The sequence below is a fragment of the Cygnus olor genome, chromosome 17 (assembly GCF_009769625.2).
Source record: "Cygnus olor isolate bCygOlo1 chromosome 17, bCygOlo1.pri.v2, whole genome shotgun sequence".
Lineage (NCBI taxonomy): Eukaryota > Metazoa > Chordata > Aves > Anseriformes > Anatidae > Cygnus > Cygnus olor.
Window position 1 is genome coordinate 12578581 of NC_049185.1, and position 18344 is coordinate 12596924.

Genomic DNA, 18344 nt, shown 5'->3' on the forward strand with positions numbered 1-18344 from the left:
CTTCTCAGGGACAGAACATACAATTCAATTTTGTTCTGAAAAGTGCATGCAGGATTAATGTCCATAATTGCGCAGCACGTACCGTGGAATGACAAACGCCTTCCACATTGCTCTGCCAATGTGCTTCGATCCAGAAACAAAACTATTAAATCTCAGATACGTAACTCAAAGCTTGAATGGTTTTAATGTCGGGGTGGGGGAGAGCCTAAGGATGCTCAAATACTTAATCAGATTCAAATCTTAGCTTTTTGTTTGGTTCTGTTGGCCAACTCGGCAAGGCATGTAGTCCAGCTCCTGGTGATAAAATCTGAGAGCCATCAACCCATCTCACATGCACCACATTCACAAAAGGTCTTAGGACTAACGTATTTTTTTCATCAGCACTTTTACTGCCATGAAATAAAGAGAAAGTGGCAATCTTGAAAAATGGCAGTCAAGACCTTAGTTGGAAAAAATTGATGTTACTGAATATTCTTGCATATGTTGGAAGAATGACAATGGGAAGAACACATAAATCTTCTACTATGATACCTGGAGCACAACAGTTTGAAAATAGAGATGTCTGCTCATTTTTTCCAATCTGTTCAAATTTCTACTCAGAGCCAAAATGGCTCTAATTTACCTGTTTGATGTATTAATCACATAAAGGCATCGGTCAAATTTCAAAGCAAGTGGCTGAGAGTTGATAAGAAGGCAAAATATTAAGTCAAAGATGGAAGATTAAGAAGGTGCTCATTCAAGTCCTTGCTATTTATAATTACTCCCTGAAGGGACACAATATTTCAAGTACATCCTCTTGAGGTGAGAAATAATCTGTCAAGTCACCAGGCAAAGCTTTTAGAAGAATGCTGAGGCAATATAAGCGAAGCTCTTTGGGGATATTATGTATGATACACATACCAAACCCTGAAACTCCTCTGGCCTGCGTGGAGTTCCCACAGAAATGAATTTGTCTCGAGAACTAATGTTTGGGAGAGACTGAAGCAGTGCTCAGAAAAATAAACAAGCCAGGCAAGGAGCTGCCTTCCTCACCAGCGCTGCCCCAGGAAAGCAGACATTTGACAGAAGCTCCCAGTAGCTTCAGCAACTCTTACTCCTTTGTGCAGAACCTGAAGAAGTCTTCAGATCTGGTGCGTCAGGTTTCTTCCTGCTCCCAAGTGTACTTAGCAAGGAAAGGGCTTCGTTTTGTATATGTGCAGCTACTGTGGGAAGTCCCCTTAAAAAAAATCCCCCAAACCTCAGCTATGTGGTTTTGTTTCTTAATGGATTTGTCGGGAGCCAGAACTGGGGTACCCATCTGAATACATTCCAGGGCTCTCCTACCACATGGCAACTGCTATTCCTACAGTGTAAAAGAACAGAAATTACTAAAAATTATTTAAATCACTGATTCCAATCACAATTGAAATCAGCAAAGAGAAAAACAAATTTAAATTGATTTTAATCTTGATTTTCTTTTGTACTTGTTACTTTCTGGCAGAAAAAAATATTAGCATCTGATAACTATCAAGAAATGTCTGATTTGCAGTAGATGATGAACTTTATAATCAGTACTTTCAACAAATCAACAAATAGGATTCACAATACACACAGATTTGTGTCTGCAAATCTTGCAGACTATGGGCATTTGTATCTGTTGTTGACACCTAGCAGAGCTGAAGCACTGCTGTGAGATCACTTCAAACACCTTTAAACTGGTGCCTGGAAAGGACAAAATGTGACAGCTTAAATCCCAGTTTTCTTGCTCCTGTGGAACTGGACTGACTGATGTAAAACTTGATTTGAATCACAACCAGAAAAACACAAAGTCCAACAAAATTACACAGAATTATTTTGGTGTCCTTCTGCCTTTTTTTTTTTTTTTTCCTCCCCCTTCCTAGCTATTTTCCTACACTATAAATACTAAACTAAGAAATCAGTCTGTCTTTCCATGCTTGCTTTTAATTGTCAGTTTTTGCTTTCTTACATGTTCATATTCTCACAGGAAGTACCCCAAATGGCTCTCCAAGGGCTGCTCTGTCCTAGGGAATTTGGCACAGGTTTCCTGCTGCTGCTACTAGGAATGTAGCTTTCCTGGTGGTAGCCACCGGGCAGGCTCCTGAAACTGATGCTGTTTTGATGCTGTGCCATTTATACGTGCTCAGATCTGTTTCAGACACTACTCCGGTTAAAACACTAATTGCTGGAGCTAGTACCTCAGTGCTCTTGCTGCTCTGGGTGGAGCTGGCCTAGCAGTAGCTATGGTAGGAATTCTTAGTAAGCAAGCAATGAAAAACTAGAAGTTTTTATTCGAAGGTTTTCAAGAACATTCTTTGTCCACCTAGCACCTCTTCCTCTGAATTGAAAGAAAACCTGATGTAAAACAATGCTCAACACTTCTGAAAAATCACAGTGGTGCTAACCACAGCTAAGATTTTTTTCAAGTTTACCCAACCTCTTGAATTTGTGCTATTTTTCTTTCTAATTTCTACATACATTCAAATTTTATTAATTCTTAGACCATTTAAATATTCTTTCTAGCATTTGATGCCATGCACAAAGTTACATATATGTTCATAAAACTGGAGCCATGCATAAAGGTGCTCTATTATTAGAAACTGGTAGATCATCTTCCCTTCCCAGCATTATTCATGTGAAATACCAAGAAGAAAGAAGTTTCCTTGCTAGAAAATGGCAGCAGACACATGTGCCAAAGGACCATTATGGGATCCAGATCCGGACAGACTATCACTGCCTTTTATTATTTAAAATACAAGTTATTCTGAAGAATCTAACACCCTTTTCATCACCAGTCTACTTTTTTTGTCTGTTGTATACATGCATGCTATTTACTTTAGGCTATGAGCAGTGATCAGAAACCTTATTTCCAGACTAAGTTTATTTATGGTGTGTTTATACTCACTTGTTCTCATGCCAACATTGTCCGCTAACTTAAATAACTCTTCTCCTCCCCTGGTATTTATATTCCCTGAAGTACTTACACATAGCAATCATCTCCCCCTTCAACTTTGTTATGCCATGCTGAACAAGACATGCTCTTCTAGTCTCCTCTCTTAAACATCACATCTCGAACACTATATGTGGTTCTGGAGTCCCATATCCGCCCTCATCTCAAAACCACCTGTAGTGGAACTAGAATAGAGTGATAGAAATGATCAAACATATGGTACGGTTCGTGTACCAGAAGACATTGAAGTTACTGGTGTTTTTCAGTTTGTTATTCTGCTTTTCTACACAGAACTTTATCAAACAGTGGGGTCACTGTTACAGGATGCTATGGCTAGCAGAAAGATCAACAGGTTCCACAAATTATTAAGTAAATTCACAGGAAAAAAGTATCTACCAAGGAACAGCAAAACAAAGCTGATGATATGACCTTCTAGCTTAACTGTGAAGTTAAGCAAAGGAAAGACTGCTCTGTTCTTACAGCCCTTCTAACAGCTGTGACTGGCCACTGTCGAAGCAGGACACCGTGCTACAAAGACCGTCTGGTCTGACTGAGTATGTCCAGGTCAGTGCTTCCTCAACCATTTTGTTTAAATCACTTTTTCTTCCTGATTCTCACACACCAATACATAGCTATGAACATTATTTTGCATTGCAACTGCAGGGAAGGGTGTTAAAAAAAAAACCAAAAAACATAGTTTAATTAAAATTTCAATTTGTAGCATTTACTAATTAATAGTACTCCTTTAAATAGGGATATTATCATTGCTCTATGATACTTTTCAAGCATCTTCTCTTAAAATCAAGAAGTAACAATTACACAGAAGAAGTGTATGAGCAGGGAGGTCAGAAAACCAGCCACGTTTTCCAGTATTGTTAACCAGCCACTGAAAATTACAGCTTCATCTCCTGCTCACAGCCAGACCTATACATATTTGGACACTTGCTATCATTACAAATGCAATGGCTTTAGGTTTATGCCAGGTAAAAGAGATGAGAATCTGGTGCAGTCTGCATTTCTGACTCTTCACAGAGCAAGAGTCCAAACACGTTTTACTTCTTTACAGCCACTCTTCATACACAACTGAAGATCTTTATCACAATAAAAACTGAAAGCACTGCCACAGAGTGTAATTACGTGCTACTGTAGTTGACTGTTGTCTTCCAGAAATAGGAAATGGTTTGAAAAAAATACATGGTTTCTGCTTGGGCCATACTACGAGCTCCTTTAATAAGCCATTAGCCCTAATCCCTGTGCAGATGAAATGGTTTACTACCAAACTTTCTGCTGAAGGTTTCACAGATCTTTACAAACAGTAATTTCACTTCACAACCCAGGATGTGAAGTAGCAGCAGCATCTACTAGGAACGAGCTCTGGGAGTGGAGAGGTGCCACTCGCCACATGCAACCCAAGAAGGCTGCAGCAGAGCTGGGAACAGAACATGGACCTTTGCCTCCCCTTCCGTACATAAGATCATCAGATGTCACCTACTTGTTTCATCTCCTCACCAAAACATCTGACTGATACTTCTGTTTCTCTTCTCAGTGAACAAAGTTTTTGAGAGCTGCAGAAAAACAGGACGGCCTCAAATGCCTTTAGAAAGGGTAGACGTGAGCGACGCGGCACGAGGGGAGCACAGCACACGGATGGGACTTAGCTGAGTGTCTTGCCCATTGCCCTGTCCACTCTGAGCTGTGATTCAAGGTGAGTGAACGTTTCTTTCCTACAGCCCGGAATTTCACAGTCTTCAAACAACCACTTTGCAGCATAGAACCGTGCACACTGTTGGCACTCACATTAACGATGTGTAAAAAGAACCTGTGAGTCAATTCTAAATAGAAATATTATTTGCTGCTTCTAAAATCACTCAGATTATTAGAGGCATGTTCTTTCAGAAGCAAGTCAACATACCTAAGCAAGCCCTTTCACAATGTGGGCTATTCACATAGTTACGTTGTTTGCTGTCCCTTCCTTCTTTGGGGATTCTCTTACCTTAGTAAGAGTTTTCTACGTCTGCTCTACATTTTCCTTGTTCCATCTCTTTTCCATACTTGTTTCTCTCCTCATCCTGCTCTCTTGCTGTTTCTAGCCTCTTCCCTTCCTTTCTTTACAGTCATTTCCATTTTCTTTGAAATGTTTTGGCATTTAGTGCCGGCTTTATTCTTCCTTCTCCATCTGCTGCTCTTGTCTTTCTAAATCTCTTCTGGAGGCTTCTCTTGGGAGAAAGTAAGAGACACGTTTTTCGGTTATTGCCTCCTCTTTCTGAATTCCATTTCCTTTCTTTTACTTTAAGGACTTTGAATCAGACAATTCTCCTTTCCCTTGAAGCTGGTGCACCAGCTACATCTTCTTACCAGCCCCACAGAAGCCAGTACCGTGCTGTATCCTATCTGCCGCCCGCTTTACGCATCAGTATCTCCAGAAAGGCACTCTTAAATATTTGGCATTTCTCTTATACGCTATAAGAGCAACACTACAGAAGCAAAATTACTGCAGGGCGTTACTCCCCTGCCTTGTGTTCAGTGTTTGTGGAATCTTCCAGCCATGGAGACCTGCTCCACCAGCTACAATCCAATTTTAAAGGGAGTTTCCCTCTCCCTTAGGGGTTTCTTCTCTGTCAAATCTTCTATTTCATTATCAGGACTTACAAGGAACAAAGGAGAAATAATGAAGCTTAACCACTTACACCATTGCTTTTATACAAATTTCCCTTACATTGTCTTTCCAACATACTTTAATTTGGGGCCCAAAGATGCAACACTAAGACACGTCCTCGGAGCCTGCTCACTTGGCCTCTGTTTCCAGAGGAGGGAAATAGCTGTGGTACGAAAGGTGATGCACACATTTGTGCATCAAAAGGGAGTCCAACAAAAAACAAACTCCTTTTGCAGAACATTCAGCCATATCTGTGTGTACCTTTCAAGTTAAGCATAATGCCAGCTGATTACTGATCGAGCAAAGTAAGTATGAATACGATGGTAAATAAATGTTTTTTATTTGCAAATTTCAAGCTAAACTCTGACTTTCTATAAAGCTTTCCTCTTATTTGTGTGATGTGTAGAATTGTTTGTTATTATAACTTAGCACTAGGAATGATGCCTTTAAAAATGTCTGCTTTCAAAAGGGCTGATGGAAAATAAGCACCAGAAAGTTAAAAAATACAAATATACATACACAAATTTGCAGGCAGCAAGATGGATTTTGCAAAAAGGAATGAGATTAAAATCACAAAAAACAATCTCAGAATCTTTTACAGTTAGTTATGTTGCCAATGCACAGAAATAAAATATAAGAAGTGAGACATCCATCAAGGATTCCAAAATAAAATGAACAAGAACATGAACAAACACCAAAGCTTATGAAAAAAACTCCAAATATTAAGATCCTTACTTGTACCACAAGCTTAAAAAATTCAGCACGAGTCAATTGTTCCTTAGTTTTGCTTTGTAAATTTCACACACCAGTTTTCCTCTGGTCCCAGAGATTTATTTTTTTTTTTAATTTGATGTTTAAAGTATACTTGGCTGGTGAATGAACAGCAGCTATCAAAGCAGTGGAGTGGAGCATCTGACATCTATTCCTCTCAAGGTTTTTAAACAAATCGTTGTTTTTAAACAACTCAATGTTTTAAACACAATGCATGCTCCTACAGATCTATTACAATGTAAAAGGGAAATACACATTTAGCAAGCTGTGCCTTATCTGAAATGCACCCAGCTAAAAGCCAGAAATAAGGCAGAAGCAGGATCTCATGCTCCCTTTGCTCCACTTTTCCCTAGCAGCTGCTGAAGTCCATGGTCTCCTACTCCCCATCTGAAACCAGCAAACTCTCATGGCTACAAGTGACTATATAAAGAGCCACAGCAAGTACACCAGCAAAGAGAGAACAGGGAAAATAATTCACTCACAGTTAATTATTTGAAAGTTATTTACAATGATAATAACAACAGATTTTCAGATAGAAGCCTGATTAAAGTTGACTGACCCTTTCAGGATTTCTAGAGAAATTATGTATTACAAAACTAATTCAGTGAAAAAGGACAGTAAAAATAGAAGCGATGAGACATCATCCAAATAAGCAAAGCTGCTTTTACAGCACGCTGAATAACTGGAGTGTGGTAAACATACCACTGTTATAAATAACATTCAGCCTTTCGACATTATTCTTTAGTTAATTATTTCAAACTCTTCATAAGCAATAATGAAACAAACCTCCCTGATCTTCTGCAAAGAGAAGAGAATTACTCCCATACACAGGACCAAAAATGAAGGTACAGAGACAAAAAACCTCCAAAGTTAGTGGAAGATGTGTATGAGAAAAATTCTCTGTAGTATGAGACAAAAAACATCCTCTCATCCAGATCAAAGTATTTGCTAAGTGATCAGTCTGTAGGATTTACGCAGCATTTAAATTTACACAAAATGTTGCATCAACATTTTCAAATTTAACTATGATTAGTAAATGACTAAGACATATCAAAGTTTTATACAGGTAAGTAAGGCGCAAACAAATTCTTTTTTAAATAGAAACCCTACTAATTTCTCCCTACTGAGGCACCTTTTTGTGTTCTGCTTCAACACGCAGCCATAAAACTATTAAAAATAACTTTTGTGTTAAAAGCGCTAGCTGCTGCCAAAGTATCACAGAGCCACTCGTCAGATTACAGCTAGAAAACACCAGGATCTGGCAACGATTAGTAAGTAATTGTGAATTGTGTCTCATTACCTTTGGGGTCTTCTTGGGCCAGCTGACCACAGGGACACCCGAAATGGCAAGATTTTGGTCATCATCAGCATGTTCCTTCAGTATGTTCTGTTGCGAACGAAAAGGTCTTTATTAACCAGAGAAATATTTTTTCCAGCTGACGAGCGCACAGACTTACAGAACACGACACCTACCCTGATGAAAAAGACTGACGTGATCCCTGCTGACTCGTTACACCTCTGCGAGCTAATTTTGCTTCAGAGCTTCCGATTCACAACAAAACTCACACGTTGTTACAATGCCAAAAGTGCAGTTTCTTGCAGCACAACAGACAGCGAAACCAATCAACGAACCACCTCAAATATTACAGATTTCTTTAAAATCAACGTATCCAAGAGACACCACAAGTGCTTTCCACTGGTAATACCAACCGCTACCTCTCCATTTTAACTCTACCTCACTAAAACCCAAGCAACCACCACAACCAACATCTTTTCTCCTAAGAGAGTCTTCAAAAGACCCGGGAAGATCCCGGCTCTACCACCATTATTTCTGCAGTTGCGGGGCACCAGACACAGTTTAGAGCAATCCTCAGATGCCTGAATATTTGGGTAAGTCAAGGTACAGCGCATGGTGCCTCACAACCTCTCGTCTGCGTGTGGCAATTGAGGAGCACCGTCATTTCCACTGGCCTTCCTCCCGCACCAAAGGGCAGGCCAAGTTGTTGTAACCTAATTCATTTCACGTGATCGGATAAGATGTTCAGTTTCCTGAGTATTCACTAAGAAACCATCTGACTTGGGATGGCACAGGATGAAGGGAAAAGATTGGTCTTCCTGCCCCCACCAAATCCTCTGCCTTGAAGCACTGGCCCAGACATCTCACGAGTGCATTGCGCTGCCTTACGCAGCTTCGGCCGCTGAGAATTGCTCCCATCACCGTACAACCCAAGGCAGAGGTGGGGAAGACTCCTTTTAAATGTACTCGGTGGTGCAGCTGGGAATCATCCATGCTCTCCATGGCTCCCTACACACTTACTAACCTCGCTACAGAGCTCTTCAGGTGGAGTTCAGCAGCTGAAGACAACAACAAACACAAACCCCAGACAAGGAGGATCCTGCTGAGCTGCTGAAAACTGAGGCCCAAATAAGCACCAACAGGTCAAGGAAGAAAAAATTGCTCCAACTACACAAACAAGGGCAGCAGGTTGGAAACTACCTTGTAAAGAATTTTGGAGATAACCCCAGACAATGAAAGTCAACACCGTTGCTCCCAATTATACCAACTTCTTGAAAAAACCTTAGACAGCAACAGGCACCAGGCCCTCTCAGCACCACTACCGCCGGCACTCTCTAATTTAATAACTAGAAATTTCACACACTATACAAAAAGAGCTTAAAATACAGGCATTTTTAATAGGAAACACATTCGGAATTTGTCTGTAATCGTCTGCCTAAGGCTGGGCATACGACAGCCCCGTGCCAGACCCCAGCAGCCCAAGCACCAGCACCCGACTCTAGGCTTGCGTCCCTGATGTGGAGCACAGGCAGGCAGCAAACACCCAGCCCCAAAAGCTACCAGCTGCTACAGACAAGTTAATTAATGGCAAGTTAACTAACTCCTGACTAAGCAGAGCAAGGCTAAGTGAGCACCTCTATTCCTGCATCCCCTTTGTATTGCGGCAGCACTCACCACGATAACTGTGAGCGCATTCTGGAAGTCAGTTTTCAGTCCTAAAAATGGAGAGGGCTTGGTGTTTTTATAGCAAAGCCCAAATTCTCCAGAGCAAGAAGGCAGCTTGAGAGCCATATAAACAAAGGACAAATTAATCCCTCTTTACTTTGTTACTCTTAAATTTGGAAGTTTGCGAGACAGAAAACCTTAACATTTCCACTCATGACTGTCGGAAACTCCAAGCTCAATAGCAAGCAGAGCATATTCCAGGAACTTGGCAGGGTACCGAGGGTTTCTTCTTATCATATGTATCACGTGAAAATATTATCCAAGAAGAAATTTAAAACTCTGTCAGTTTATCATATCGGCCAGCTGAAAACAACGGATGTCTCAGCAGCAGAACCATAACCAAGCCACAGCTGCACTGACTGGTGCCAAATGTCAGCACACAACAGGCTGGGGGATGCACACTTCACCTGCTAAAAAAGAAAAACAAAAAAAGAAGATAAAGAAAAGCCACGGGGCTTCAGTTAGACAAACAACACGATGCTCATCCAGCACAAGACTGCCCGATTCACTACACTTGAAGGCTGTGGTGACAACAGCAGGTATGAAGGAAAGAAACTGAGTAAGTATGTAAGAATCCAGCTTAGCCATTAATTTCACAAGCACAGCAAGGAATGACTCCCCTGAAATGCATTCAGTAAAGGGAGTGTTTTTCTGCCATCAGAATGAGAATGGGGTAAGATTTCTTGGCAAGAAAAAGTAAGAACATATTTCAGTAGATATCATCTGTCTTGCACAAGAATCTGCTGCTGCTGCCAAGGAGTTGCGGATATTTGACAAACTCTGTTCTGTAAACTGAGTTTCTTCTGCCCTAATGGACTTCAACAGTCCCTTCGAAAGAAGAGCAGCATTTTTGCTTTGAAGTGGGGAAGGTCTGTGGCATTATTAGGAGGCAGATCTCACAATCCTCTTTCCCAACATCAGCAAAGGAATTACCATCCTGCTAGTAACACAACAGAAACGCCGTGTGCTGAAATCAGAGCCTGCATGCAGACAGCTATCACTGGCAGTGTTTAATGTGGGATGCAGACTGCTCAGCTCTACCTGTCTTGTGATGTGGGGTGCGCACACTACACCAGGGTGTAAGATGGTTGCATCTCCCTTCGCTTCTTCATGCCTAAGTCCACCCCAATTGCTTCTTTAGCAGGCTGACGTACCGTTTGGCAGCTAAACATGAAATGGAGAAGTGGCACGATGAAACTCTTCCAGTCCCAAGGGTCACCATCTAAGAATATTTATTTCTCGGTTATTTTTTTTTCTCTTCCTCATCTGTTCACTTTAAGTACTTTAACTGTTCAGTTGCTACTTCATTTTTAAATTGAAAGGCGGGGAGCAGGCATGGTTGGGCTGTTTCGTACCTCAACTTCAGGGCACGGATGGATGGAAAACAAGGTGTGACTGCAGGCTGCGTGTGCCTCCAACAGGTAACACCTGCAGCAGGGATGTGGCAGCAATGGCTGGAGCATCTTCTGGCTGCTCACCCTGCCACCAGCTACACTGCCGAGCCTTCTGTTCCTCTGCCACTTGGGACAGCTGAGCACCTCAGGGAGGGGATGTTTTACCTGGGCAACAATTTCCCCTCACATGTGCTGCACGTACACGCTCACACAGAGCCCAGCCGCAGACATTTGGACACAGACAATGCTGCATCTCCTCTGACGATTGTTCAGATGCCATCTGCTAGGGAGAGAACGTTGCTGTCAGTAATCGCTGCTTGGAGCCTGTGAGAAGCTCCTTTGGTGGTGAACACAAGGCTCATGGGACACAATTCCCATACAGCAGAGCTGCAGCTGACAATTATTTAATTCCTTGTTTGAGCCGAGGGAAGAACTGACCTGCTCCTCAAGCGAGGCCTGTGCTGTGCTCCACAAATAAGCCTCCCTCGCCTTGCTGCACTCCATCGATCATGCTGATAAATGGGATCTCAATCTGCAGAGGCATTAGCTGGACACTTCTGGATTGCTGGGTCCCCACTAGATAGTCACAGTTAGTTAGGACCTTAGATGACATGTAAGGAATTTACACGGGCTTAGATTAGTTTTCACTCTCCCTTCTCATAAGGAAAATAAATTACTTGACTTCAGAGAGCCTCGCCTACTTGACATTAAATAGCTGCATATAGCTGTAGTTGTATTTACCACCAAGAGCAGTAATCCACTCACCCATCCTTTACTGTACCCTTGCTTCAGACAGCAAAGCATGAATTCTTTACGAGTTACCCTGAGTTGTTCTGTAAAACTTCACATCGCTGAATAAAATGGTTTCCTTTCTCCAGTTTAACCACCCTTGTCCTGTTTTCTGAAAACGTTAATTATCTTACTGAGGCACAAAGACCTGCACGTCATACAGAAAAGTTCCTGAGCATATTTCATTAAGAAATAAAGCTACTACAATAAACATGGGTTTAATTTTCTTCAAAAAGAAACTTGCTTAAGACTTTCCAAGCAGAGTAAAAACTTACCGACTTTCTGTCAGAGCATGTTCTTGCTATACATTTGTTAAAAATAACTCTCAAGCGGGAGCACTAAAAGGGTGCTTTTTATAGGCTGCATTATTAATACATCACGTGCACAAAATTCAGGTTGCCCATGACACAAGCCTCATGAATACAGCTGAATACAGTCCCAGCACACAGGATCTGCAAAGCCAAAGCTCTTTCTACAGGATTTCAGCCTCCATTCAATCACACACATGACGGGTGCTCTGGATATTCATCAGAGGTGAGGTAAAGGTGCCAGGCTTCTGCTCACTCTACTGCTATTGCTATCAGCAAAATCCCCACATTTTCTGTTCAGGTTGGAAAACTGGTAGCCAAGTAAGAGGAAATACGATTTTGTGGTCAAGGAGATAAACACCATTCTGGAAAAATGGACTGTATTTCTTCCTCTGCCATTATGTCTCTATGTGACACATAGCAAACCTTTTAAATCAAGTTTCCGCAGGCAGTCAGGAATTATGTGTGCCTTCTCTTCTCACGCCTGGCTTGGGAACTGGATGCTAAAGCTCAGAACTTCCGTGCTGCAGAAACGTTAAGCAATTACAGTTTCAATACCATTAAAATTATCTTCTGCAAATATCATTCTTAAATAACGCTAACTGTTCTGAAAGTCACATCAGAGGCGTGTAAAAACACCATCCGAAATTATGGTCACTTTTATCTTAATCTCTTTGCACGTTGGTTCCCTACCTGTGAACCAGAGATAACAACAGCTCATCAATTACCACTTGTGAAGCACACGAGTACTGCAGTGATGAGCACCACTCAGAACCCCAGGGAACATTCGTATCACCGTGTTCAGCCGCGGGTCTGAGCAGCGTGCCGTTCCTCGCACACCCTGCACAGCAAGGACAGAACGAAACGCTGAGCAGCCGCATTCTGCACGCCGAGCAACGCAGTAACCCTGCAAGGACCATTATGTTAGAGGTATGCTCAAGGGGCTGAAATCAGTCCACTTGGCACCTTTTCCATCAGTAAGCTCTATCCTTTGAAGGTAGAAGCCCTAAACATGCACCGATAATGCTTGTTTTTGTTTATTAAAGCCAACAAACCTAATAAAACTAACTTCATGCTTCGGTATCGCATGGATTACAAGGAGATAGGATGCTCTGGCTCCACTATTTATCTTCTGGCATGACTGGCACAGTGACAGAGAGCAGTCCCCGCAGGGCCGCAGCACGAGATGGCAATGAGACGCGCCTTGGCGGCGGCTCTCTCAGACACCTTGCTGGCAAACAATGGGAAGGGCCGCGTGGGGAACTCCAGTCCCGACGCGAGAAGCAGCATAACTCAGGCAACCACTGGTCTGAGCACAATTCACCCAAACTGCCCCAAATCTTTCATAGCACCCAGCAAGGAGACAACGGAACTGCAGGGGGAGTTGTGGAGGAAGCAGACTGGGGGGGGGGGGGGGTTCATTGTTTACTGTGCTGTACCCACTCTCATTCTCTGAAAACTGAGGGCTGTCGTATACACGGACTCACTGTGTACAAAGACGGGTAAGAAAAGAAAGTTCTTTAACAGTTCTTTAGACACCGTTCAAGAAAATGTTTGTCAGTCAACGTCCTTTTGAGAGCTTTGCCCTGACTAATCAGTCCCAGGCTCGCCAAACATACAGAGGTGACTCCAGAGAAAACAATTCTGCAGCATGTATGATGTTTAGATGTGGTCATGGGCTCTTGAACCAGCAGGGAACCATAAAGATCCAGATGTTGGGCTACATCGTGATGGTTACAGTGTGTGCTGGCACGGGGAGGGAAGTTTAGATGCAGGAAATTTTCTGTGCAATTATCAAAGGAGATGGAACATCAAGATCACAACTCTGCCAAGACAAATGAAATAAGCTGGCAGATACCCACTTAATACTGGTTAAAGCACGGTATCACTGAAAGTACATGACTTGGACCTTTTTCTTAAGTGTCCACTCAAAGTTCTCCACCTCTATAGCTTGTGAAGCCACTGCTCTGGAGAGGGATAAAGCAGCACTACTCCTAGGCGGTGCTTGAAAGCAGACTCCCATATGGCATCTTGCCGGGTTCTAGTTAGATGTGTCACAGTGCATGGGGGTACGTCATCAAAAGAGCACGCACGATCGCACTCTGAACATCTGTACCATCTATCGTGTTGTACCCCTTCCTGGGATTTCAAGAAGGGGCTGTTTATTTTTAGGTGGAACTTGGTCCGTGCTTGAAGCTCGGAAAAGTAACACTACCATTCTTTCTCCTTCACCCCAAACTCAACTCCTGGTTGTGAAATTTCATTTTGATTTCCGATTAGAACATGACTGACCACAAAGCGAGCCTGTGAATCTTACTGCCACGACCGTGGGCAGGCACACCACTTTCATACACAAAGCAGCTGATTTTGCAAGAAGAGACTTTCTGAGCTCTTGTGGTTTACCAAACCGAGTGCCGCGTATCACACTTCCAGGCTCCAAGACTGCGGAATAAGCTTCCACTGCACGTTGCGTACGCACAGCCTTCTTCAGCTGGCTTTGAAGCCTTTTCTAAGCAGCTGTTGCACCAGCACTAAAAAAATACAGGTTCCCCTTTTACCGTATAAACGCATTTTTCCCTCAGACTTTGGCTTACACAGCTCACGTACAGAACACACGCAGCTGAAGAATCACACCCTATGCAGCAGCAGCACATAACTAGCAGTCCAAACACAAGATCATGAATTAATACCAATAGTTTCAAATCAGGCCAAATTTCCATGGTATCAAATCTATCCTGTACTAGAGGACAATTTTAGCCTTATTTAACAAGTACAAGCCAAATGACGAGTATGCCGGTCTCAGCTTTATTTAAAAACACATTAATATGCCTATTTTATACAATGTGAAAACAAGATGCAGAAAAGCTAACCAAGTAGTTCAGAGGGATGCTGCAGATCAGAGATTAGAAGCAGCAAGGCTATGCTGGTCTTAGGGACACAGGGACAGATTCCTCCTATGAAGCACCACTTCCAGTACACTACAAATCTGAACAGCAGCTGTGTCACTAGTGGGCATGCACTCCTCACACCGCCTCCAAATTGTACCAGCGGAGAATAATTATCAACCTATAGAGGGCAATGGAGGAAAAGAAAATGAAATAGGTGGGGGAAAAAAAGGAAAGAAAATGCAACGGAAAACATTAGATAATCTTCTGCATTAAAATCGCATATTTTGTACGTGTCAGTTAGATAGACTCCAGAAAAGAAACTAGAGCAAAAGGGGCAGATTAAGACTATAAATATAAACAGACTTCTTGAGGTATAATATTTACACACGGGCCATAACAAGTGCTAAGCCATGAAAGGATGTAAACTTTTGGCCCCTGAGCACAGCTGCGACAGTCAGAAAGGACCGCATCAATTAAATCAGGCTGCAAACAGCTGCCTCCCCAGTGCAAAGATGGCTTTTGTCAGAGGCATAATTTCCCTCACCACGGCACAGCAGGCTGACACGAGGGGGTCACTCCACACAAGCTGCCACCCCTACACACTGCAGAACTTTGCCTTCTGACCTCCTGCTGTCTCCTATGCCCTGCCCACGGCATACAGTTTGTGTGGATCAGCAAGATATCACACCCACCTTCATGTCCTCCAGGAGAGCCTGCGGATCCTCGATGCCTTCTGGAACACACTTCTTGTTCTCTGGGAGAGATTCAAGCTTTTCCACCAGGGCTTTTAAACCCTTCAGTTCAAATTCTGTGAGGTGAGTCCATTTGGTTGAAACTTCTGTAGCTGGAGACCCCGTTGGCGTTTTGGGATAATCCGTGGGGGTCGTTGATTTTACACTGTCGTCTGATTCATTAGACAAAGTTCTTTTTAGGTACCTCATTACTGTGGCTTTCTGTTTTCTCCCTGCACCCTCCTTTTCCTCTGAGTGCGTGCTGTTGGGCGAGGAGGAGCCATCCACCAGGGATTTGGAGTTCTTATCCAAGCTGTCATCCTTTTCCTCCTGGATATGGGCATCACAAGATTCTTCATCCATGTCTAACCACGAATCTGATGAGTAGCTATCTATGCTGTGTTTTCTTCTTGCATCTGAAAGGTAGAAAAAGAATGCTGAATCTTTACCCAATATAGTTTAGCACTTAAACACGTGTATGACTGGGGCCAGGAGCTGCCTATTTAGAAGTGGACTGGATAATGCCCTTTGACATTACTCAATAAGTATGCAACAGGAAAGAGCTTTATTCAGCCAATTTTGTTGTTCTTGTTGTTTTTAATGCTGTTTTTGTTTTTTGTTAACATCTGCTCAGTTCAAATGACTGGGAAAAATTAAGGGAAAAATTATGCTTTCTTCAAAACTTCAACCTTCTGCGCCTTCAACTAAGAGTACGCCGAGCTTTTAAGTCACATACAATTAGTTTTCCCACAAATCCAAAAGACCGGATTCAGTAATCTTACAGCTTTAAGATGAAAGTTAGCAAAGAAAGGAGGGAAAATTATGGGGGAAAAAAAGCATGTTAAAATGAAGCACATCATCACTTTTATGCAAGCTCTGCACAGCAAAAAATCAACTTCCCAATACTCTCTTTGCAAGCACCAATTAGTAAAACAGAAACTACAACTTGTTACTGCACGAATACCCAGCGCTCTTCTGAGACAGAGGATTACCGTTATGCTTATTTCACGTACAAGAAGCTTAAACACACTGGGAAATGCAAGGACTGACACTCATATGATATTGTTTTACTTAAGGCAGTCCCTCATACATTCTAGGTACTTTTTAGGAAAATTTTTAGGAAAATTTAAATACGAGTTTCTGAGTCCAAAGAACTATTAATCTTAGTTTTATACTAGGTTTCCCCTAAAAATCCCCACTGTTGCCCAACTGCATGCAATCAAGCAGCAAAAGCAACATAGGAAACTAGCAGCCAGGATTCTTTCCTTGTTTATTAGACACAATTTCCCTTACTAAGTGAACACCACTGAATGCAGGCTAGCAACAGCAAGAACTTGTGTGGAAAATACAGTTAACATACGCAACACCCAGTTAAGTCAGTATGGATTTTAATGTTGACTGAAATGGGTAGGAGATCAAGCTGTAGACAAAAACACTCTGCAAGGGAAATGGAAGTCATACAGAAAAATGAGTTAACAATTAACGAAAAGTTTCTTTCACAGCTTCATTTTTTTTTATTTTTTTTTTCTCCAGCAAGCCAAAATCCTGAGTACTTTCATGCTTTGCTGTGCAGTAGTTTTGGATTAGGACTAGGTGAATCATGCTTAAGGAAGGATTAAATGAACATTAAAGAAAGCTCAGCATCCGGTTGTTTAACAGCGAGGCTCAAAACAAATGCCAAAGCCCAGTTCCAAGCTGGCAAATCGATTCTTATCACAGAGAAACTCCTTGTCTCTTGCATCTTCTCACAAAATACACGTTCCTTGTAAGCTAGGTAACAAAGATTAACAGACAGTGGAGAGTACCTGTTCTAGGGCAGCTACTCACCCTGCTTAGCTTTACAATTTCACATAGAAGCTCTGTAAGGCCAGGTGCACCTCTGGGCATTAGTGCCTGAGAAATGAGTTGGCCACTTTATCCTTCAGGGCAAGCATGCCGATGGCACAGTGTGCACAAAAACCAAGGACTGCTGTCCAAACTGCTCCTTCAGGCACATCTGAATTTTTCCTCAGAACCAGAATTGCCATAAAATCACTCCTGAAAAGCATATTTAAGCTAAAATGCCTGTGAAAAAACAGCACTCATAAAAAATACCAGCAACCAGCAAGGCTGCTCTCAGCCAAATCCAGCTCTGTGCACAGCAGAGGCGAGCTTCCTCCCTGCATCCCTCCCCTAAAGCTTCCCCTTGAAGCAGCAGAGCACAGCTTGCTTTGCATGTTGAGGAGGGGGCACGCAGCGCCCCAAAGCAGCTCCTCCTCTCTGATCTGTGCTCGTACGCTCCCACCACGCTGCTCTTAGAAAAATAAACAGGATTAGAAAATACCTTAACCAGGACGTTTTAAAAACACTAGGTTATCCAACTTACTTAACACTGCTTTCTCCTTTGTGCACAGTAGCTAGCACGCTTACCCACCTCAAAGGGCTATGTAATCAGCTTATGTCATTTTCCCATTTTACAGCTGAGGAAACAGATGCTTGGGAGAACGAGCTGCTCATTGTCACACACCAAATCTAGGGCAAAACTGGGAATCAGAGTGAAGACTGCTGGATTCAGGGCTGGAGCCCGTTCTCTAGGCCACACTGCCTTGGTGAAGCATGTAACAATTAATTGACTGAAGCAGAGAAGCCTAGTCTAGGTGGGACAAGATGCCAGCAATGGAAGAGAAGCAGGTGAAAGCGGGTACACATCCCTGTGCTAGCGGTACTAGTGCAGTGCCACTGACTGAAATTGGGGTAAAACTGTACAAAGAAAATTGTGCTTCTGTCTTCCTATGCTGTGGCTCTGCTGAACATGAACTGCTGGCTGTAAGTGGGGCAAATCGCAAGCGTAGCCAAAGC

The 18344-nt window shown here is 42.5% G+C and overlaps 1 protein-coding gene across 22 annotated transcripts in view; it reads right to left on the reverse strand.

The window, feature by feature from the left end:
* The window catches only part of KDM2B (lysine demethylase 2B), a 113606-nt gene that overhangs the window by 29484 nt on the left and 65778 nt on the right, over positions 1-18344 (reverse strand). For 20 of the 22 annotated variants that reach the window (XM_040577404.1, XM_040577401.1, XM_040577398.1 and 17 more), the window contains 2 exons: positions 15468-15922; positions 7675-7761 (listed from right to left, as the gene is read on the reverse strand). In XM_040577404.1, coding sequence (XP_040433338.1) covers positions 7675-7761; positions 15468-15922 — 542 coding nt within the window. The remainder of the gene's footprint in view (positions 1-7674; positions 7762-15467; positions 15923-18344) is intronic. The other 2 variants (XM_040577396.1, XM_040577408.1) reach the window with 1 other exon arrangement.